This window comes from Protomyctophum parallelum (genome assembly GCF_964188405.1).
Source record: "Protomyctophum parallelum genome assembly, chromosome: 13".
Lineage (NCBI taxonomy): Eukaryota > Metazoa > Chordata > Actinopteri > Myctophiformes > Myctophidae > Protomyctophum > Protomyctophum parallelum.
In genome coordinates, this window is record NC_139708.1 from 40,468,385 (window position 1) to 40,493,081 (window position 24,697).

At 45.1% G+C, this 24,697-nt stretch overlaps 2 protein-coding genes across 2 annotated transcripts in view; both read right to left on the reverse strand.

Annotated features, from left to right (window-relative positions):
- Positions 1–11,064: 11,064 nt before the first annotated feature.
- Positions 11,065–24,697, reverse strand: part of LOC310868875 (septin-9-like) — a 199,152-nt gene continuing 185,519 nt past the window's right edge. Inside the window, exons 9-13 of the mRNA XM_083779355.1 lie at positions 15,993–16,110; positions 15,521–15,616; positions 13,869–13,965; positions 12,644–12,695; positions 11,065–11,548 (exon numbers count right to left, since the gene is read on the reverse strand). Coding sequence (XP_083635481.1) covers positions 11,413–11,548; positions 12,644–12,695; positions 13,869–13,965; positions 15,521–15,616; positions 15,993–16,110 — 499 coding nt within the window. The 3' untranslated portion in view covers positions 11,065–11,412. The remainder of the gene's footprint in view (positions 11,549–12,643; positions 12,696–13,868; positions 13,966–15,520; positions 15,617–15,992; positions 16,111–24,697) is intronic.
- On the reverse strand, positions 17,029–18,625 carry LOC310869571 (galactose-specific lectin nattectin-like; the record flags this gene model as incomplete). Its single annotated transcript, XM_083780383.1, has 3 exons — positions 17,029–17,055; positions 17,260–17,615; positions 18,412–18,625. The coding sequence occupies 3 exons, from the start codon at positions 18,623–18,625 to the stop codon at positions 17,029–17,031; spliced, it is 597 nt and encodes a 198-aa protein (XP_083636509.1).

Sequence of the window (24,697 nt, forward strand, 5' to 3'; positions counted from 1 at the left end):
GTCCACGTAAAGTTTTACAGATGAGAATTAGGTCAAACGTTTAAAAATAAAATAGCAATGCATTTTGGCACATCATCTGACAGAATAGTCTGTGTATTTGCATACTGGAGCCCGATTATAATCCTGGACAATGGCAATGTCATTTTCTTGACTTTTGACAATGAAAAAACTACACATTATAGTATATTTGTTTAATCATTTCATCTTTTTTTTAATCGACATTTTCATGGTAAAAGGTTAGCTGGACAGGGTTCTTTCAGACATAAGCCCAAACCGTTACATCTCAGGAAACAGGGGGAGAGAGCACCGTCTCCCGATGGTCCTTCCCAGCACCTTGACGTCATGACATGGGACTTGAACCTGCCAACTGTCTGTAGCAGAGGCAACGGGTCAAGCGCTCCACACCATTGAGCCAAGGCACCTTGGGGCATTCATGAGATTTCTCCTGGTGCTTTTGAGTTTTTCTTTTTTATTCAAGCCTTGAAAAGTTCAAATTACTGCAGCATTGAGCTGTGGGAGGAACAGGCCTTGAACATGGAATGTCTGTACTGAAAGCCTGATGATTAGACCACTGCACCATCAGTCAGACACTCTCAGGCAAAGTCTCCTGGTAATTTTGAAGTGATCTTTTGTTCATTAGCCTTCAGTTCGTAAAGTTTAAATAACACAGCATCATATTAATCAGATGTTTCTTAGCGCTGTTGAGGTCTTCTTTTGTATGATAGTGTAACAGCCGGGAATCGAACCCTGGTCTCCCACGTGGAAAGCCAACATCTTAACCACTACGACAATTAGAGTTTTGAGTTAGTCAGGCTGAGGCTGAGGCTGAGGCTGTGAGCCACTGCTAGAATAGCAGTAAATGAAGCTCAATAACTCTAGCATTAAACTTTAGGAAGAGAGGGATTTGAACATGAACTCTCTGTGCTGAATAACCCCTACTACACCATCACTCAGTAACATCTGCCTCTTTGTACTGTTGAAGCGATCTTTTGTATGTTAGCCTTCAGATAGTAAAGCCCCTGGGACTCCGAATCCATATTCAATACACACACTTTTGCTTCAACACTCAACAGCCTTGTGTGGCGCTGTGGACAAGTGCGCTTGGCTGTAAACCAAGAGGTTGTTGGTTCGAATCCACCTCGGGGACGATGGTGCTTTTAACATGATCCGAAGCAGTACTGTTTAAACATTCTAGCTCTGTTTAACTCAAAAGCACCAGGAGAAATCTCCTGAATGCCCCAAGGTGCCTTGGCTCAATGGTGTGGAGCGCTTGACCCGTTGCCTCTGCTACAGACAGTTGGCAGGTTCAAGTCCCATGTCATGACAGCAAGGTGCTGGGAAGGACCATCGGGAGACGGTGCTCTCTCCCCCTGTTTCCTGAGATGTAACGGTCGGGGGTTATGTTTGAAAGAACCCTGTCCACGTAAAGTTTTACAGATGAGAATTAGGTAAAACGTTTAAAAATAAAATAGCAATGCATTTTGGCACATCATCTGACAGAATAGTCTGTGTATTTGCATACTGGAGCCCGATTATAATCCTGGACAATGGCAATGTCATTTTCTTGACTTTTGACAATGAAAAAACTACACACTATAGTATATTTGTTTAATCATTTCATCTTTTTTTTAATCGACATTTTCATGGTAAAAGGTTAGCTGGACAGGGTTCTTTCAGACATAAGCCCAAACCGTTACATCTCAGGAAACAGGGGGAGAGAGCACCGTCTCCCGATGGTCCTTCCCAGCACCTTGACGTCATGACATGGGACTTGAACCTGCCAACTGTCTGTAGCAGAGGCAACGGGTCAAGCGCTCCACACCATTGAGCCAAGGCACCTTGGGGCATTCATGAGATTTCTCCTGGTGCTTTTGAGTTTTTCTTTTTTATTCAAGCCTTGAAAAGTTCAAATTACTGCAGCATTGAGCTGTGGGAGGAACAGGCCTTGAACATGGAATGTCTGTACTGAAAGCCTGATGATTAGACCACTGCACCATCAGTCAGACACTCTCAGGCAAAGTCTCCTGGTAATTTTGAAGTGATCTTTTGTTCATTAGCCTTCAGTTCGTAAAGTTTAAATAACACAGCATCATATTAATCAGATGTTTCTTAGCGCTGTTGAGGTCTTCTTTTGTATGATAGTGTAACAGCCGGGAATCGAACCCTGGTCTCCCACGTGGAAAGCCAACATCTTAACCACTACGACAATTAGAGTTTTGAGGTAGTCAGGCTGAGGCTGAGGCTGAGGCTGTGAGCCACTGCTAGAATAGCAGTAAATGAAGCTCAATAACTCTAGCATTAAACTTTAGGAAGAGAGGGATTTGAACATGAACTCTCTGTGCTGAATAACCCCTACTACACCATCACTCAGTAACATCTGCCTCTTTGTACTGTTGAAGCGATCTTTTGTATGTTAGCCTTCAGATAGTAAAGCCCCTGGGACTCCGAATCCATATTCAATACACACACTTTTGCTTCAACACTCAACAGCCTTGTGTGGCGCTGTGGACAAGTGCGCTTGGCTGTAAACCAAGAGGTTGTTGGTTCGAATCCACCTCGGGGACGATGGTGCTTTTAACATGATCCGAAGCAGTACTGTTTAAACATTCTAGCTCTGTTTAACTCAAAAGCACCAGGAGAAATCTCCTGAATGCCCCAAGGTGCCTTGGCTCAATGGTGTGGAGCGCTTGACCCGTTGCCTCTGCTACAGACAGTTGGCAGGTTCAAGTCCCATGTCATGACAGCAAGGTGCTGGGAAGGACCATCGGGAGACGGTGCTCTCTCCCCCTGTTTCCTGAGATGTAACGGTCGGGGGTTATGTTTGAAAGAACCCTGTCCACGTAAAGTTTTACAGATGAGAATTAGGTCAAACGTTTAAAAATAAAATAGCAATGCATTTTGGCACATCATCTGACAGAATAGTCTGTGTATTTGCATACTGGAGCCCGATTATAATCCTGGACAATGGCAATGTCATTTTCTTGACTTTTGACAATGAAAAAACTACACACTATAGTATATTTGTTTAATCATTTCATCTTTTTTTTAATCGACATTTTCATGGTAAAAGGTTAGCTGGACAGGGTTCTTTCAGACATAAGCCCAAACCGTTACATCTCAGGAAACAGGGGGAGAGAGCACCGTCTCCCGATGGTCCTTCCCAGCACCTTGACGTCATGACATGGGACTTGAACCTGCCAACTGTCTGTAGCAGAGGCAACGGGTCAAGCGCTCCACACCATTGAGCCAAGGCACCTTGGGGCATTCAGGAGATTTCTCCTGGTGCTTTTGAGTTTTTCTTTTTTATTCAAGCCTTGAAAAGTTCAAATTACTGCAGCATTGAGCTGTGGGAGGAACAGGCCTTGAACATGGAATGTCTGTACTGAAAGCCTGATGATTAGACCACTGCACCATCAGTCAGACACTCTCAGGCAAAGTCTCCTGGTAATTTTGAAGTGATCTTTTGTTCATTAGCCTTCAGTTCGTAAAGTTTAAATAACACAGCATCATATTAATCAGATGTTTCTTAGCGCTGTTGAGGTCTTCTTTTGTATGATAGTGTAACAGCCGGGAATCGAACCCTGGTCTCCCACGTGGAAAGCCAACATCTTAACCACTACGACAATTAGAGTTTTGAGGTAATCAGGCTGAGGCTGAGGCTGAGGCTGTGAGCCACTGCTAGAATAGCAGTAAATGAAGCTCAATAACTCTAGCATTAAACTTTAGGAAGAGAGGGATTTGAACATGAACTCTCTGTGCTGAATAACCCCTACTACACCATCACTCAGTAACATCTGCCTCTTTGTACTGTTGAAGCGATCTTTTGTATGTTAGCCTTCAGATAGTAAAGCCCCTGGGACTCCGAATCCATATTCAATACACACACTTTTGCTTCAACACTCAACAGCCTTGTGTGGCGCTGTGGACAAGTGCGCTTGGCTGTAAACCAAGAGGTTGTTGGTTCGAATCCACCTCGGGGACGCTGGTGCTTTTAACATGATCCGAAGCAGTACTGTTTAAACATTCTAGCTCTGTTTAACTCAAAAGCACCAGGAGAAATCTCCTGAATGCCCCAAGGTGCCTTGGCTCAATGGTGTGGAGCGCTTGACCCGTTGCCTCTGCTACAGACAGTTGGCAGGTTCAAGTCCCATGTCATGACAGCAAGGTGCTGGGAAGGACCATCGGGAGACGGTGCTCTCTCCCCCTGTTTCCTGAGATGTAACGGTCGGGGGTTATGTTTGAAAGAACCCTGTCCACGTAAAGTTTTACAGATGAGAATTAGGTCAAACGTTTAAAAATAAAATAGCAATGCATTTTGGCACATCATCTGACAGAATAGTCTGTGTATTTGCATACTGGAGCCCGATTATAATCCTGGACAATGGCAATGTCATTTTCTTGACTTTTGACAATGAAAAAACTACACACTATAGTATATTTGTTTAATCATTTCATCTTTTTTTTAATCGACATTTTCATGGTAAAGGGTTAGCTGGACAGGGTTCTTTCAGACATAAGCCCAAACCGTTACATCTCAGGAAACAGGGGGAGAGAGCACCGTCTCCCGATGGTCCTTCCCAGCACCTTGACGTCATGACATGGGACTTGAACCTGCCAACTGTCTGTAGCAGAGGCAACGGGTCAAGCGCTCCACACCATTGAGCCAAGGCACCTTGGGGCATTCATGAGATTTCTCCTGGTGCTTTTGAGTTTTTCTTTTTTATTCAAGCCTTGAAAAGTTCAAATTACTGCAGCATTGAGCTGTGGGAGGAACAGGCCTTGAACATGGAATGTCTGTACTGAAAGCCTGATGATTAGACCACTGCACCATCAGTCAGACACTCTCAGGCAAAGTCTCCTGGTAATTTTGAAGTGATCTTTTGTTCATTAGCCTTCAGTTCGTAAAGTTTAAATAACACAGCATCATATTAATCAGATGTTTCTTAGCGCTGTTGAGGTCTTCTTTTGTATGATAGTGTAACAGCCGGGAATCGAACCCTGGTCTCCCACGTGGAAAGCCAACATCTTAACCACTACGACAATTAGAGTTTTGAGGTAGTCAGGCTGAGGCTGAGGCTGAGGCTGTGAGCCACTGCTAGAATAGCAGTAAATGAAGCTCAATAACTCTAGCATTAAACTTTAGGAAGAGAGGGATTTGAACATGAACTCTCTGTGCTGAATAACCCCTACTACACCATCACTCAGTAACATCTGCCTCTTTGTACTGTTGAAGCGATCTTTTGTATGTTAGCCTTCAGATAGTAAAGCCCCTGGGACTCCGAATCCATATTCAATACACACACTTTTGCTTCAACACTCAACAGCCTTGTTTGGCGCTGTGGACTAGTGTGCTTGGCTGTAAACCAAGAGGTTGTTGGTTCGAATCCACCTCGGGGACGATGGTGCTTTTAACATGATCCGAAGCAGTACTGTTTAAACATTCTAGCTCTGTTTAACTCAAAAGCACCAGGAGAAATCTCCTGAATGCCCCAAGGTGCCTTGGCTCAATGGTGTGGAGCGCTTGACCCGTTGCCTCTGCTACAGACAGTTGGCAGGTTCAAGTCCCATGTCATGACAGCAAGGTGCTGGGAAGGACCATCGGGAGACGGTGCTCTCTCCCCCTGTTTCCTGAGATGTAACGGTCGGGGGTTATGTTTGAAAGAACCCTGTCCACGTAAAGTTTTACAGATGAGAATTAGGTCAAACGTTTAAAAATAAAATAGCAATGCATTTTGGCACATCATCTGACAGAATAGTCTGTGTATTTGCATACTGGAGCCCGATTATAATCCTGGACAATGGCAATGTCATTTTCTTGACTTTTGACAATGAAAAAACTACACACTATAGTATATTTGTTTAATCATTTCATCTTTTTTTTAATCGACATTTTCATGGTAAAAGGTTAGCTGGACAGGGTTCTTTCAGACATAAGCCCAAACCGTTACATCTCAGGAAACAGGGGGAGAGAGCACCGTCTCCCGATGGTCCTTCCCAGCACCTTGACGTCATGACATGGGACTTGAACCTGCCAACTGTCTGTAGCAGAGGCAACGGGTCAAGCGCTCCACACCATTGAGCCAAGGCACCTTGGGGCATTCAGGAGATTTCTCCTGGTGCTTTTGAGTTTTTCTTTTTTATTCAAGCCTTGAAAAGTTCAAATTACTGCAGCATTGAGCTGTGGGAGGAACAGGCCTTGAACATGGAATGTCTGTACTGAAAGCCTGATGATTAGACCACTGCACCATCAGTCAGACACTCTCAGGCAAAGTCTCCTGGTAATTTTGAAGTGATCTTTTGTTCATTAGCCTTCAGTTCGTAAAGTTTAAATAACACAGCATCATATTAATCAGATGTTTCTTAGCGCTGTTGAGGTCTTCTTTTGTATGATAGTGTAACAGCCGGGAATCGAACCCTGGTCTCCCACGTGGAAAGCCAACATCTTAACCACTACGACAATTAGAGTTTTGAGGTAATCAGGCTGAGGCTGAGGCTGAGGCTGTGAGCCACTGCTAGAATAGCAGTAAATGAAGCTCAATAACTCTAGCATTAAACTTTAGGAAGAGAGGGATTTGAACATGAACTCTCTGTGCTGAATAACCCCTACTACACCATCACTCAGTAACATCTGCCTCTTTGTACTGTTGAAGCGATCTTTTGTATGTTAGCCTTCAGATAGTAAAGCCCCTGGGACTCCGAATCCATATTCAATACACACACTTTTGCTTCAACACTCAACAGCCTTGTGTGGCGCTGTGGACAAGTGCGCTTGGCTGTAAACCAAGAGGTTGTTGGTTCGAATCCACCTCGGGGACGATGGTGCTTTTAACATGATCCGAAGCAGTACTGTTTAAACATTCTAGCTCTGTTTAACTCAAAAGCACCAGGAGAAATCTCCTGAATGCCCCAAGGTGCCTTGGCTCAATGGTGTGGAGCGCTTGACCCGTTGCCTCTGCTACAGACAGTTGGCAGGTTCAAGTCCCATGTCATGACAGCAAGGTGCTGGGAAGGACCATCGGGAGACGGTGCTCTCTCCCCCTGTTTCCTGAGATGTAACGGTCGGGGGTTATGTTTGAAAGAACCCTGTCCACGTAAAGTTTTACAGATGAGAATTAGGTCAAACGTTTAAAAATAAAATAGCAATGCATTTTGGCACATCATCTGACAGAATAGTCTGTGTATTTGCATACTGGAGCCCGATTATAATCCTGGACAATGGCAATGTCATTTTCTTGACTTTTGACAATGAAAAAACTACACACTATAGTATATTTGTTTAATCATTTCATCTTTTTTTTAATCGACATTTTCATGGTAAAGGGTTAGCTGGACAGGGTTCTTTCAGACATAAGCCCAAACCGTTACATCTCAGGAAACAGGGGGAGAGAGCACCGTCTCCCGATGGTCCTTCCCAGCACCTTGACGTCATGACATGGGACTTGAACCTGCCAACTGTCTGTAGCAGAGGCAACGGGTCAAGCGCTCCACACCATTGAGCCAAGGCACCTTGGGGCATTCAGGAGATTTCTCCTGGTGCTTTTGAGTTTTTCTTTTTTATTCAAGCCTTGAAAAGTTCAAATTACTGCAGCATTGAGCTGTGGGAGGAACAGGCCTTGAACATGGAATGTCTGTACTGAAAGCCTGATGATTAGACCACTGCACCATCAGTCAGACACTCTCAGGCAAAGTCTCCTGGTAATTTTGAAGTGATCTTTTGTTCATTAGCCTTCAGTTCGTAAAGTTTAAATAACACAGCATCATATTAATCAGATGTTTCTTAGCGCTGTTGAGGTCTTCTTTTGTATGATAGTGTAACAGCCGGGAATCGAACCCTGGTCTCCCACGTGGAAAGCCAACATCTTAACCACTACGACAATTAGAGTTTTGAGGTAGTCAGGCTGAGGCTGAGGCTGTGAGCCACTGCTAGAATAGCAGTAAATGAAGCTCAATAACTCTAGCATTAAACTTTAGGAAGAGAGGGATTTGAACATGAACTCTCTGTGCTGAATAACCCCTACTACACCATCACTCAGTAACATCTGCCTCTTTGTACTGTTGAAGCGATCTTTTGTATGTTAGCCTTCAGATAGTAAAGCCCCTGGGACTCCGAATCCATATTCAATACACACACTTTTGCTTCAACACTCAACAGCCTTGTTTGGCGCTGTGGACTAGTGCGCTTGGCGGTAAACCAAGAGGTTGTTGGTTCGAATCCACCTCGGGGACGATGGTGCTTTTAACATGATCCGAAGCAGTACTGTTTAAACATTCTAGCTCTGTTTAACTCAAAAGCACCAGGAGAAATCTCCTGAATGCCCCAAGGTGCCTTGGCTCAATGGTGTGGAGCGCTTGACCCGTTGCCTCTGCTACAGACAGTTGGCAGGTTCAAGGTTCAAGGTTCATAACCGGCCCAGAGCTATAGCCTCGGTCCCAGCCTTACTCAAAACCCACCCAGAGCTATAGCCTCGGTCCCAGCCTTACTCAAAACCCACCCAGAGCTATAGCCTCGGTCCCAGCCTTACTCAAAACCCACCCAGAGCTATAGCCTCGCTCCCAGCCTTACTCAAAACCCACCCAGAGCTATAGCCTCGGTCCCAGCCTTACTCATAACCCACCCAGAGCCTAGCCTCGGTCCCAGCCTTACTCATAACCCACCCAGAGCTATAGCCTCGGTCCCAGCCTTACTCATAACCCACCCAGAGCTATAGCCTCGGTCCCAGCCTTACTCATAACCCACCCAGAGCTATAGCCTCGGTCCCAGCCTTACTCATAACCCACCCAGAGCTATAGCCTCGGTCCCAGCCTTTACTCATAACCGGCCCAGAGCCTAGCCTCGGTCCCAGCCTTACTCATAACCCACCCAGAGCTATAGCCTCGGTCCCAGCCTTTACTCATAACCGGCCCAGAGCCTAGCCTCGGTCCCAGCCTTACTCATAACCGGCCCAGAGCCTAGCCTCGGTCCCAGCCTTACTCATAACCGGCCCAGAGCTATAGCCTCGGTCCCAGCCTTACTCATAACCCGCCCAGAGCTATAGCCTCGGTCCCAACCTTACTCATCTGCCAAGAGAAAAGCCTGGTCACAAGGCAGAGACAGCATAGCGTCCGGAAGTGTCAGTCCGGAACATCCGTCAGATTTATTTCCCAGCCACAGAGCTGTGGAATAGTTCCTCCCCACATTAGATCTGCTCTCTTTGGCCTTTAATGTTATCAGTTTTTAATGGATACATTTCTTGCCGTCTATCTCTTCTATGTATACATGTTATGTTCCTTGTTTCTTCGTAATTTTCCTTGTTTTTCCCTGTTCAGCACTTGTCAGTTTCGCTTGTGTGAAATGATTTGATTTGCTAACAGATCATCTGCACTAAAATCAGTACAGGTAATATTTGACATACACAGAAAAAATAAAAACAGCGTTTCTGTAATAAAATTAATACAACAAAATTAATATATATTTACAACTTTAAACTTTATTTGTTTAAAATAAGATATCAAAGGCAACAAATCTGCTATTAATAATACCAGTACAAAAAAACAAACAAAAAAACAATGAAAAGAAAAATGTATCAGGACAAAAAGAATATACAAGAACAGATCATGACAACAATGACAGCTTTGGAAGTAGTAATAATAATAATAATAATAATATTGCTTCAGACATAAGACCACCAACGGATGCTCAGTGGAACATGATGTGCTGCTTAACCACCTACACCCCAGCACAGAGCCACAGACGGGGAGACCACAGACGGGGTTCAGGTGGTTAATCACCACGGAGGGGTTCAGTATTTGAGATTGTGAACAGAATAGTTTGGCCGCCGTCAGATCTGCATCAGATCCTGACCAACATGAAGGGCCTGGTCGCCAATAAATAGAAGGCAGTAGTTCCCAAAACAGTTTGGATTCCTTTATTTATTATTTGGACGATCCCCCCCTCTAACTCTGAAAGTGTACAGACGGAACCAAATGGACCCCAAGGTTTCGTACACTGTCAAGAGTTAAGAGTGGAATCCCTTTCAAGGAACCCTGACGGTCCCTGGATCGGAGTATGCAAACCACTGAAATAAGGCACAAGTTTACGGGCCAAAGAAGCGCACACACACACACACACACACGCGCGCGTGTGTGCGCGTGTGTGTGTGCAATCGCTGCAAGTGGATTATAACCATTGACACAATTTTCACATCTTACATTGAGCATAAATAGCAATCATCTTTAAATCACTCCTCATGGTATTTTCTACTTTAAAAAAAACTATATATTTGTAATTGGGAAACCAAAAGGTGCCGTGGGCATTAGAATCCATATCTGACATGTTGATCATGTGTACAAAAACAACAATGTATAAAAGCAAGGCATTTGGCCACCAAGAAAAACCGATAAAAACCCAACATATTACGCACTTAGCTAACCTTTCTTTTGGCAAATTTCCATTTATGTTCGCGTTTTACCACATCACACAGACAGCGTGATGCAACGTTGGCGCTGGAAAGACGAAGACAGGCTCATCGGCGACAAAGACCGCGTGCGCTTCAAGTTCAACAGACTTAGAAATAGAGCAGAAATGCGCTTGTGTGATGCTTTTAGTACAAAAAAGAAATTGAGGTGTTACTGAATCTACAAGTTAAAATCCGAGGCACTTCTGACATCAGAGGAGGATGTGACGGTGCCCCGCCCCCATCAATCTGCCCTGATCGACGGACGTGATAAAAACACGGGAGTTAAGTTTAGTTTAGTTGAGTCGCAAACCTCGAACTTATACATCGTCGTTTGATGGGGTGGAACGGCGAAACAAAAAATAGCAGATCTACAACCTGCACGTGAGCATGTGGCTCTGCTATTTTCAGCACGTTCATGACCAAAGATCTGCGACGACGTTTTAAGAACCGTTCACGCTTTGTGGCATGACCGCGTCAAACGGCGAACACAGGCCATGTCGTACAAGCTGCTCACGCGCTCTGTTCGCTCGTAAAGTCGCTCTGGCTTTCATAAAAGGTGAACGTCCGTCACGTCACGTCACGCCTCCTCCGGGAGCTTGTAGCTTGCCTGTTTTCAGCACGCGGACCACAGCGGTCACGTGCGACGCGGCACAAACGTTAAAGCGTTAAAACGTAGCGGCGGGGAAAAAGGACGTCGGCGGCCTGAGCGATCCTCCGCTGTGGGATTGTCGTCCGTTATGTCGTGAAAAAGGCACTCGATGCGTTTGGCGTTTTAGTGGTCCATGGAGTCACTGAAAAGTCTCTCAAACCAGAGCTCCTCCTCCTCCTGGGTGGGTGCAGGCAGGGAGGCACGTCAGAGCACCCACCCATCCATCCTGGACACTCCACCCTGAAGGCTGGGCATGAGGGGCGTGGTGAATGGGGAGGAGGAGGAGATGGAGGGGAGAGGTGGAGTGCTGGGTGGAGGAGGTGGAGTCTACATCTCGTGCGCGGCCACCAGGTGGTGCTCTGCGACTCCGTTGGCGTGCGTGTTGTTCTCGTTGAGGCGTCTGACGCGGTACATTTCATAGTGGATGCTGCTGGTGATGTCCTTGATGTTCTGCATGTGGGACCTGACACGCACACACACACACACACACACGCGCGTTAAGCACAACGCACACAGTAAACATGATTCAAATTCAAAAGCATCAAAAGCAGATGCAAAGCAGATCTATAAGCTCGAAGCGCGTCGCATTGCGACACGCTTCGAGCTTGTAGATCTGCTACGTTTTATGCTTTTGTGTGACGCTGTAGTGCAGGGGTGACAAACAGGTAGGTCACAATCTACCAGTAGATCACCAAGGCTAAATAAATATTTAATTTAAACATATCTTTTTTTTATTGACATCAAAAGGGCCTGTCAGCTCAAACGCTAATTTTGAAAGTAGCTCTCAAGTCAAAACAGTGTGGGCACCCCTGCTGTAGAGTAGGGTGTTTATTTTTTTAAGATATTTTTTTGCGGCTTATGCCTTTTATTGATTTTTGAAGGGACAGACAGTAGGCTGACAGGAAACGGGAGAGAGATGGGGGGATGACATGCAGTAAAGACCGTGTCGGGTCCGGGAGTCGAACCCGCGGCACACTGCGACTGGATTACCAGTCCGGTGCCCAGACCGTTACGCTACGGCCTGGGCCGAGTAGGGTGTTTATTTAACCCATTCTGAACGGGAACCCATTTTGGTGTTAGCATCATGTTATGCTTTAGCTATTGAAAAATAGCAGATCTACAAGCTCGTAGGTCTGCTATTTTTGAAAGATCGAAGAACGACTGACATTTTTAGAATCTGATCTCAGGTCAGAATGGGTTAATCAGACCAGTGTGTGTCCAGTGGAAACGTCGTATGAATCTGATCTCAGGTCAGAATGGGTTATTTAATTAAAAAAAATACGTTAACGCAGTTTCTGACCGACATCAAAATGGTAAATGGTGCATTTATATAGCGCCTTTATCCAAGGCACTTTACACAGATTGTGCATTACATTCACCCCATTCACACACACATCCATACACCGATGCCGGAGGAAACCATGCAAGGCACCAACCTGCACATCGGGAGCAATTAGGGGTTCAGTGTCTTGCTCAAGGACACTTCGACACTAACTCTGAAATGAAAATGAAGTGTCAGAGATGCACACACACACACACACACACACACACATCTCACCTGATCAGCAGATCCCTCAAGTAGGCAAACTCACAGTGAGCGATGTTCTCAACTGCAGATAGGGGGAGACAGAGAGACAACTCGGTTAACTGCCATTACTGATGCATCACGATGCCAATGCATGATTTATTTCCCCTCACTGTGTGACTAATTAACAGTTCCGTAGTGAAAACACATTAATTTACTTCCATAATCTTGAATTGATGATACAAACACTGTCCCTGTCAATTGGAAGGTTATATATTTGACATCAACAATATAACCTTCCAATTGCTTTTTCTGCAATTATTGTAGAAAAAGCAAAGACAGACAAACAAGTAAAAAAAAATCATTCTTTAAATAATAAAGGAATATATTTGTGAATCGATTGACATTAATAGTCATTAATTGATTACGCCAAGAAACCATTTTATTTCCCACCCCTATTGTATGTGTAAGCAGACACAATCATGGAGTCAGAAATCCTACAGTATTTGCACTGCATACTACAGGTATTGTCACAGAATGTTGAATTCTCCCCGAAGCCACTAGGTGGAGACATCGCCCTGACGGTGGCTCTGAGAGAACGGCTCTCCACTCTGTTCACAGCGGTGGTGGAAATAACAAGTAGTCAAATGTTTTACTCAAGTATCAATTTCTATATTGCAGTATCGATACTGCAATATAGAGCTACTCTGTTACAAGTCCAGAATTCAAGATGTACTTGAGTCAAAGTACAAAAGTATCGGTATTAACTATACGGAATGTCCCGTTTCAAGTTTTCAAATCAGAAGGAGAGAGGGAGAGGAGAGAGGCACATGCCAAAGGTTAGAGTGTGAAGACTGTTTAGATGACCTGTAGATGTCTATGTCTTTATTAACCCATTTTAGGCGGGAACCCCTTTTGGTGTTAGCATTACGATATGCTTTAGCTATTTAAAAATAGCAGATCTACAAGCTCATAGCGCGCCACCGAGTGGCGCGCTACGAGCTTGTAGGTCTGCTATTTTTGAAAAATCAAAGAACGACTGACATAGAAAAATAGCTTTTTCAGAAAACTGTCAGGATGTAGAAGACATTTTTAGAATCTGATCTCAGGTCAGAATGAAAACTGTCAGGATGTAGAAGACATTTTTAGAATCTGATCTCAGGTCAGAATGGGTTCATTGAAAATGGAGGAGCCTGATGTAAACAAGCCTTAGTGCTGTTCGGCCACGGTAGAGAACAGGAAGTGAGGTCATTATCACCTTCTATGGTCCCCCACTTGGTCTTCCTCCCCAGCAGTCTCCTGCCGTTCACCTGGTACTCCTGGTCACTGCCCACCACCGCGAACGGAATCATCTCCTGCACACATTCAATATGCACATTATATACCAGCAATATAATTATGGAGAGGGCCACTATACTGTATTTCAAACACTCACTCCAGAGAGCCGTAGCCGTAGTCGTAGCATTTTTTATTTTTTTTTAAGTTGTTGTTTGTTTTTTTGCTCCCGGTCCGATTCCGACCGATTGATGTATAATCGGATACGGATCGCTGCGATGTGAAAGCCACCATTACAGTTGAATGAAGTGTACTCGGGTGCGGAAGAATCAAGGCCAATGTGGATCATGGCCAGCGGGGCGGACAAGACAATCGTATTGGGGAACAGTTTGAATCAACGGGACTCAGGGGCCCCTTTTCCACCGGTTGGTTCCCAATGGGAACCGGTTCAGTTCTTTTGGGTTCTTAGTCCATGAGCCAGAGCTCCAAAATCGGAACGTTAATTATGAATTGAGTGGGCAAAGCCATACCTATATTAGATCGTTATCACCATGAAACTTCCCCAATTGAGTAGTTACCCGAAAACAATGATTTGTATTACACATTTTACATTTCTAAATATGCAAATGAGGCATTATGTAGGAAAATATGCAAAATAAACGAAAATATGAAAAAGCTACTACTGTGGAAGGGTTATCATGTATTAATTTACTTGTATTGATCCTAAACACAATTTAATATAGGTCTAGCTTTCCCCACCAATTTAGGAACTCTGGCTCATGGACTAAGAACCAGTTTGGAGCTCTGGCTCATGGACTAAGAACCAAAAAGGACTGAACCGGTTCCCATTGGGAACCAACCGGTGGAAAGGAGAAGTTTGAATCAACAGGACTAGGTGTGCATCCACCCACAGAGATCATTGACTAGGTGTGAATCCACCCACAGAGATCATTGACTAGGTGTGAATGCAGCCACAGAGATCATTGACTAGGTGTGAATCCACCCACAGAGATCATTGACTAGGTGTGAATCCACCCACAGTGATCATTGACTAGGTGTGAATCCACCCACAGAGATCATTGACTAGGTGTGAATCCACCCACAGAGATCATTGACTAGGTGTGAATCCACCCACAGAGATCATTGACTAGGTGTGAATCCACCCACAGAGATCATTGACTAGGTGTGAATCCACCCACAGTGATCATTGACTAGGTGTGAATCCGCCCACATAGATCATTGACTAGGTGTGAATCCACCCATTGACTAGGTGTGAATCCACCCACAGAGATCATTGACTAGGTGTGAATCCGCCCACAGTGTTCATTGACTAGGTGTGAATCCACCCACAGTGAACATTGACTAGGTGTGAATCCGCCCACAGTGAACATTGACTAGGTGTGAATCCGCCCACAGTGTTCATTGACTAGGTGTGAATCCGCCCACAGTGAACATTGACTAGGTGTGAATCCGCCCACAGTGAACATTGACTAGGTGTGAATCCGCCCACATAGATCATTGACTAGGTGTGAATCCACCCACAGTGATCATTGACTAGGTGTGAATCCGCCCACAGTGTTCATTGACTAGGTGTGAATCCGCCCACAGTGTTCATTCAGCTCCTGATGTCCTCACCCTGATCTTGTCGTTGATCATCCTGTCTTCTGCGTCTTCGTCAAACTCCTTCTGGGGGTACACGTCGATGCCGTTGGAGCGCAGCTCCTCCCTGATCTGTTGGCACACACATACGCACACAGACACACGCACACGCACACGCACACACACACACACACAAACCGGGTCAGTCAGTGTATGTGTGTGTATGGGGCGGTATGTGTGTGTGTGTGTTGTTCACGTTGGCTGTGAATAAGTTCATGTGTTGCCTATATTCTGTACATTTAGGGCTTGTTTGGACTCAAGCACTGAGACACATGATGTTTTGAGTGCGTGGGATATCAGAAGCAACTGGAAATATTTGTGCCCTTGATAATGTATTTTATAATTGTGGACTCAAATGAAATGTGTGTGTGTGTGTGTGTGTGTGTGTGTGTGTGTGTGTGTGTGTGTGTGTGTGAGTGCGAGAGTGTGAGTGTGTGTGCGTGCGTACCTTCTTCTTAAAGAAGTCTCTCTCCTCCAGGGTCAGAGTGTCAGCCTTAGCGATGACAGGAACGATGTTCACCACCTTACTGAGACGCCTCATGAACTCTACGTCTAGAGGCCGCAGACTGACACACACACACACACACACACACACACACACACACACACACACAGTTGAGTATAATAATGAATGAATTGCATTTTTATAGCACTTTTCCAAGTGCTCAAAGGCGCTTTACAATGGTTCATTCATTCATACATTGGGAGGTGAAGCGGCGAACAGTCGACGCCAGCGTCCTCACTTCACACATGTGGCGAGCTCACACCGATGGTGGCGAGCTCACACTGACCGACTCTTTGGAGGCAATGTAGGGTTCAGTGTCTTGCCCAAGGACACTTCGACATGAGGACAGGAGGAGCCGGGATTCAAACCGCCGACCCAGGTATCATTGGACGACCTACTGTACCTCCTGAGCCATAATAGAAATCCATCTCTGCCATTAAGGTGATTGAATTAAAGTTCAATCCAGTCGAGGTGTGTGTGTGTGTGTGTGTGTGCATGTGCAAAATGTGCATGCACAGGGGTAAGGGGCTACCAATCCTCCAATGTTTCCTCCGAGGTGGAAAGTCTGCACGCACAATCTTTTGTAAATCATATATTTTTACAGAGAGCAGCTGAGGTCGTTGTCGGTCTATCAGTCCCTCCCGTACAAACCACACCACTATACACCCCCCCCCCCCCCGATGAGCACAGAGCTTAGATTTTCACAATGTTTGCCTCTTTGTGATTTCACAATTCATGTTTACCAAGTTGTTACAGTACAGCTTGTTGATAACCTTTGATGTGGTTAATTTAGGTATTGAAAAGGTCGTAAAGGTCTTTAAATTGTCACTTCACTGTCATCCTCCCCCCAAAAAAGGAAATGCATTATGTCGGGAAAACATATTTGTATTTATTTATGTAATGTGTAATATAATGTACAAATTTCATAGTGTTTTATAATACAAGAAGAATGAGTTGTCATTGTGATACCAATAAATAATTATCTGTGCTTTACAACGGAGACACTCTGAAATGACGGCACCAGTAAACACATGGATTATATTAATTTCATGCTCTTTTATTGTGGAGACTCAGTACAACTGTACAAGTCAGTGAGAGTTGAATCAAACATTCCACTCAACAAGATGTTTCTGTACGAAGTACACACACACACAGAAGGCCATTTAACATAACAATGAACGTCATACCATAGATTTACACCATATGTTACCCCACAGTTTGCATTTGCACCATCATTTGGCTGACCACTACCCCACTTGGTGTAGCTGGCACGGGAGCCGTCAGACCACGACCACCCACCCTCGAAGAAGAGGTCATGCAGTCCAATATGGGTGGGTTGATGCGGTGGGTCATAGTGCTGGATCAGCGTACGGACAAAGGTGTTCTCATCCTCGCTGTGGATGGACGCCAGGTGGGCATCTTGAGACTGGCAGTTCTTCTCTGCGTCGTTCCAGCTCAGCGGTGTGGGTACGTAAGTGAAGCAGCGACCGTTGAAGCTGAACCAGAACATGGGACAGCTCCCACGCTCCAGCTTCAGCTCAGCAGAGGGACTGGCGTGCACAGTGCCTAGTACACACACACACACACACACACACACACACACACACACACACACACACACACACACACACACACACACACACACACACACACACACACACACACACACACACACACACACACACACACACACACACACACACACACACACACACACACACACACACACACACACACACACACACAAAAAGAGTGAAGCCATACAATAAGTTGTTTTTGTTTCCAGAAATAAAAATGATCAGACCAAAGTTCTTTAAAGAACATTTTAATGGTTCTATAAAGAACCACAGGGGTCTCTACACCAAAATATCTACCAGCTCATATTGCAAGACGTTGTGAGCTTGTAGAAATGCTAATTTAGTGCCAGTTCCATAGTCTCTTTGTTGGAGAAAAGAAAAACTGAAAAGAAAACATCAAAAGACAATCTCTAAGATATCTATAAATATACACTAAATCAACAGGTATGTACAAGAGGTTAAACATAAAGCTGCAACCATATGACCTTATATAGAACCATGTGGTTCTCAAAGTGGGGTCTGGGGACCCCTGGGGGTCCTCGAGGGCATTCCAGGGGGTCCATAGCTAAATGATTTATAGTTAGGAAGTTAGGAACCAAATGGACCCTTATAGTTCTGTGACTTTGAGTGTATCAGAGTTAAATTAACACTTTACAATGATTGCATTCAGAGACAAAAGGCTTGTGTGAAGTGGGGGTCTGTGGGCTAATGTCTATCAAACGGGGGTCTTTAAAACCATATTATGGAAGCATACTTATAAAACAATAAAATAACAATTCTATTACCTAGTGCGATGAGGCCCAGCAAGCACAGGAGTTGAGGACTCAGCGGCATTCCAGCCTGAGAGGTGGTCTCTGTGGAGATTGGTGGTCGGGGTCTTCTAGAAGGGTGTGTGTCCGTGGAGATCGGGTCGGGGTCTCCTTGAAGGGTGGTGTGTTGCTGACTGTCTGGGTCTGACTTTTTATGTGCTCCAAACGAGGGTGTTTTCACCGCTGGCATCATTTGATTGGTCGTGACACATTAACAGGTGCGTAGTTCACACACTGTACCATGTCAGACTTGTGGGACTCACGTGGCTCTGATATCTATGAACCCAAACTAGTGAAAATAACAGATATTACAAGTGCACACCGTGGCGCGAAGCGTCGCGTTGCACGCATGTAGATCTGCCATTTTCACTAGTAGATTGGTACAGTAGCTTGTAGATCGGCTGTTTACACTTACTTCTTATTTTTTATTAGATTTGTTAGGTTGTTTTAAAATGTATACAATTATTTTATTTTTTATTAGATTTGTTAGGGATTCATTTGTTCCGTGAACCCCAAATGGGTCATGATGATTCTGATAGGCTGAGGACATATAGACACTAGTCTAAGGCACAATGAAACCGATTCTTATAGGCACTAGTCAGGTAGAAATGTCAATTTGACAATAAATAAATACGTAGGCATTGTGCTACAGTATGATGAGGCTAATGTTGTGTAATATATTTCTTCCTGTAATATGTCATGAAGGCGTGTTGACTCTGTGAGTCTGTGAGCTTAATCTTGCGCCACCCCTTATCTCTAAACCTATTTGCCATTTTTTACAATTTTGAAAAACATTTTAAAATAGTTAAAAATAGTCGATCTACATTGACACGCTGTGAGCTTGTGGATCAGGTATTCGAACAATCTTTAAAGTTAAAAAAATAAATAGTTGCAAACATGGCTAAAAGGTTTAGGGATAAGGGTGGCGCAAGATATAGCCCTGTGCCATTGTGGAGCAGGTGTACGACGTGTTCAATTCATGGCATGATTTGGTGTGTTTTTCTCCTGCCTTTATCACGGTTCTACTGTGAAACCAGGACACAATCAGCTGCAGTGACTCAGGACACGACACAGCAGGCCTGTTCTCAGGGTCAGGCATTTACATGCATCTCGTTTTAAACAGGGTACTCACTTTTTTGTTTAATTAAGTAATATCAATACTGCAATACTAGGAGTACTGGGTTACAATTAAAAGTCCGGAACACAACATGTGCATTGGAATCAAAAATGTACTTGAAGTACCAGAAGTAAACGTAGCTATTTTTCAACAGCTAAAGTATAACATAATGCTTTAAACACCAAAAGGTTCAGAATGGGTTATATTGTGAGTGTGATAAATGCCATGTGCCTTCATCCTGTCATAATGCACGGGAGAATGTCAGGCCATAGTAGTGCACACACTGTGTTTTCTCGTTCCCACTGATGACTCTGCATTATTGGATCATGACTCATCATGCGTAGGAGTCACTGTGTCAAGAATTTGATCTATTGTAGATTCTGACCTTCAAATGTACATAATTTTTGTTTTGATTGTATTGCTGTATTGTTGTATTGTTCTTTCTGCTTTGGCAATGTAAACGTATGTTTTCTCATGCCAATAAAGCCCTTTGAATAGAATTGTGTCAAAAGGCCTCACAGCATGCTGCTATGACCCACACAGGCAGCAGGGGGCAGCCCTGACACGTCAACGCCTCGGTTTGCTGCCCTGTGTGTGTTTGTGGTCCTTGAGGGGGTTCCGGGTGGTCCACCCGGTTAAATGATGGAGAGTGGTTGTGACAATTGCACATAATGAAATTGTATTTATGCACATAATAATATTGTATTATCTGCTTGATCTATGCATGTCCTTATATACGTGTGATATGGGGGCATGTAGAAAACTGTGAACCGGCTTTTAAGTCCATATGAACATTCCTAGCTCACATGAGAGGTAACAGGTCTGATTGAATGTCACCCAACTTTATTAATAGAGGAAGTGACACAGGAGGGGGGGGGAACAAACAAATCCAGGTACCTGGGTGAACAGGACAGAGAGGAGCTCCGTGGCGCCAGATAGGCCTACCGTTTAAATCACTGCACTAAAGTGTTAATGTGTAGTATCTGCAGCCGAGATAAAGGACGTTTGACTTAGTGGAGCCAGCGGGAACAGAAACACGCAAGCCCGTTGCTGTCGTTGGATCACGGTCGTTTGGAACTGCACCCGAGACTGACAGACGTCTCTTCTGGTGAGATCATTCCAAACATTGTCCTTGTTGGATTATAATAAGGGGTACCCCAAACGCTCGCTACGGCGTCGGGAGCGGACTCTTCATGCTGTGTGGATTATAGGAACTTTAAGAGACTATAGTGCGCGTGCATGCGGAGAGGAGGACCGACGCGAGTCGCGCGACTGCTATTTTGTTTATTTGAACTTGTTTATTGTTTATATATGATGTTGTGATCCTGAGGGGTTGCTGGGACTCATTTGGGTTTGGAGGGGGTTTGAGTAGTGTTTGACTTCTGTCTTTTCTGTTGTGTAAACTGTGTATGTATTGATTGCCATTCTGTTTGCTCAACACCATTGCGTGGCTTCTATATAAAATACCACAGAGTTAACCCGACGATCCTGCTGTTTTATTCCTTTAGCAATGATTATCCTTTCAGTGGAAAAGGCCGATTGTTACAGGTGGTGGCCCATACGGGGACCGCGGGTGTAAAGGTAGTATAGTGGAAGCCCAAATTGTTATGTGTTGAAAAACGAGTGAAGCCCAAATAATACACTGTAAAAAAACATTTCACAGAAAAAGTGGAAATAGTACACTGTAAAAACGAACTCTAATTTTTACTTTGAGAAGAGAGAGAAAAAAACAGAAATACCATGGAGCAAAGTGGGGGCACTAATGTTCCAGTGCAGCAAGAACTGGCGTGCATTAAGAGCGGGTTGCAAGCTTTGGAAACCCAGGTGCAGGATGTGCGGGGAGAATTTAAAATGTCTATGGAGAGTATTGTTAATAGGGAAATGTGCTTAAGAGGGTTCATAGATCGCAAGATGGTGGAGATGGAAACTCTCATCAAAACCTCAGTGGAACAACTACAGAAAGGTCTGGTTGAATGCTATAGGAGGTTAGATGAGAAAGGGAACAGTGAGGTGCCGGAAATGAAAAGAGCCAGTGTGTCTCAGCCATGGTCCCATACTCCACTTAATCCTCACGGCTGTCCCGCCAGTATTCCCTATCATCTGGTCTCCCATAGCCTGTCCACCAGCCTGGAGAAGAAGGCTAAACGGCAATGCAGTGACAGAGGGCGCAAAAAAGCGACAGGGAGAGGAGCCCAGGCGGTGTGTGCCGACGTCAATCTTGTGCAGCAGGTGAAGGGGGAATTACCATCGCCGAGTGGCACTGGTGGTGTCACTCCGGGACCCCGAAGCCTGAATGCCCCTCCTGAGGTGGAATGCCTGTCCAAGATGTGGCCATCGGAGGTAACTCAGGTTGGCTTAGTAAAGGCTCAACGTGCGGATCCCAAGGTCAGGGGTCTGCTTGAAGATCTGGACCAGACTGACCATCGACCAGGCCGCCCTGGCTACGAGGAAATCCAGGGGGTCCTATGTCGAAGGCAGCCGACCAAGTCCTTTGGGTGGAGATACCAGGTGGTGGTGCCTGACAGCTTGGTTCGCAGTTTCCTGGGACATTTCCATGGCCGCCCCGCGGGTGGTCATTCTGGGAGGCTAAAGACTCTCCTTCGAGTCTTTGAAGTAGCCTGGTGGCCGACAGTCCGCAGGGATGTGTGGGACTACGTTGAGGGATGTCATGGTTGTCAGCAACGCAAGCCAGTGGATTGCAAGCCGCCCCACATGTTACGGTCCACTCAGGTCGACCAGGCAGCCCTTGGGATCGGCCCGACGGGGCAGGGCTCGAGGGGAAGGAAAGGAAAAACCATGCTGCTGGTCACTATTGACTACAATACTAAGTGGGCCATGGTCAAAGAAGTTCAACGGAGGGGGAGTGGTTCTCGGACTAGAGAAGCCAGATGTGATAGTGCCCGGTGGAACAGGCCAGTTCCAGCCAGGCGGTTTGGTCTAGGTGAGAACGCACCCACTTTCCACAACATCTGAAATATACTCGTCCAAGCTAGTGCCCCCACTACGGTTAGGTTCAGCTTTAGTGATGAGTCAGGATAGGGCCTATTGGTTACCAATGTGAATTTGGAAAGAATGATGAAGATACATTATTATGTGGTCAACCTCAAGCCCTCCGTTGGGAGGACTTGAGAATTAGCTTCCAGCTGGGGGGGGGGGGGGGACTGTGACAATTGCACATAATGAAATTGTATTTATGCACATAATAATATTGTATTATCTGCTTGATCTATGCATGTCCTTATATACGTGTGATATGGGGGCATGTAGAAAACTGTGAACCGGCTTTTAAGTCCATATGAACATTCCTAGCTCACATGAGAGGTAACAGGTCTGATTGAATGTCACCCAACTTTATTAATAGAGGAAGTGACACAGGAGGGGGGGGGAACAAACAAATCCAGGTACCTGGGTGAACAGGACAGAGAGGAGCTCCGTGGCGCCAGATAGGCCTACCGTTTAAATCACTGCACTAAAGTGTTAATGTGTAGTATCTGCAGCCGAGATAAAGGACGTTTGACTTAGTGGAGCCAGCGGGAACAGAAACACGCAAGCCCGTTGCTGTCGTTGGATCACGGTCGTTTGGAACTGCACCCGAGACTGACAGACGTCTCTTCTGGTGAGATCATTCCAAACATTGTCCTTGTTGGATTATAATAAGGGGTACCCCAAACGCTCGCTACGGCGTCGGGAGCGGACTCTTCATGCTGTGTGGATTATAGGAACTTTAAGAGACTATAGTGCGCGTGCATGCGGAGAGGAGGACCGACGCGAGTCGCGCGACTGCTATTTTGTTTATTTGAACTTGTTTATTGTTTATATATGATGTTGTGATCCTGAGGGGTTGCTGGGACTCATTTGGGTTTGGAGGGGGTTTGAGTAGTGTTTGACTTTTCTGTTGTGTAAACTGTGTATGTATTGATTGCCATTCTGTTTGCTCAACACCATTGCGTGGCTTCTATATAAAATACCACAGAGTTAACCCGACGATCCTGCTGTTTTATTCCTTTAGCAATGATTATCCTTTCAGTGGAAAAGGCCGATTGTTACATGGTAACCAAATGGACCCTTATTAGTTCTCTAACTTTTGAGAGCGTACATATGAAACCAAATGGACGGTCTCAAGAGTTAAATTGTTGTTAAACATCTGCATTACATAATTTACAAGAATTCTACATAATTAGAGAATGGAAATGTGGACAAAATTATATCCAACGATAACATAATTCTTTAGATTTGGGTCAGCAAGTCTAAATGTCATCAAACGGTGGTCCGTGGCTCAAATGCTGAACAAAAGAATGGGCCTCGATATGAAAAGGGTTGAAAAACTGCAGGAGGAAATCAACATGCTTTAAGCTCAAAGGGCACGTCGACCTGGCATATCTGCTTTCCAGGCTAGATCAGCCTGGCCCCGTTGGGATTGTGATTGGATTATCTCCCTGCCGCCGAAGTGGTGAGGGCACCAATCAGGGCCCTGCATGTGGGACAGGATCAGGGGGAATGTTTTTGTAATCCATCCCTTGGAAATGCAGGCTCCACACCGAGAATCCAGAGCGATATCTACGCAGTGGTGTTCGACCACATGCTAGTAGCTGCGAGGGTGAACACAGGGGCGGCGGTGGCTCAGGGGTAGAGAGTGGCCGGATGGTAACCGCAAGGTTCCCAGTTCGAACACTGTAGTTAGTGTCGATGTGTCCTTGAGCAAGACTCTGAACCCCTAATTCCTCCTGATGTGCTGGTTGGGTTCCTTCATCCTTGCATGGTTTCCTCCTCCGCCATCGGTGTGTGAATGTGTGTGTGAATGGGTGAATGTAATGCACAATGTATGTGAAGCTCTTTGGATAAAGGCACTATATACATGCACCATTTACCATTTAATACAAGTCATGTGATCAGCTTCTTTCAGCCCAAGCACTTCTCACTTTGTTGGAGGAGGCTGCTGAACGGTGGGTTCGGTGATAAATGCCAAAGAAAAAACCCACTCAATGCATAATTCTCAACTAGGACTGGTGTCATTAACCCATTTTGGCTTGACACTTCAGTGTCTTGCTCAAGGACACTTCAACACTAACTCTGGGGGAGCCCGGGTTCCAACTGGCAACCTTGCGTTTACCATCCAGCCACTCTACCCCTGAGCCACCGCCTCTA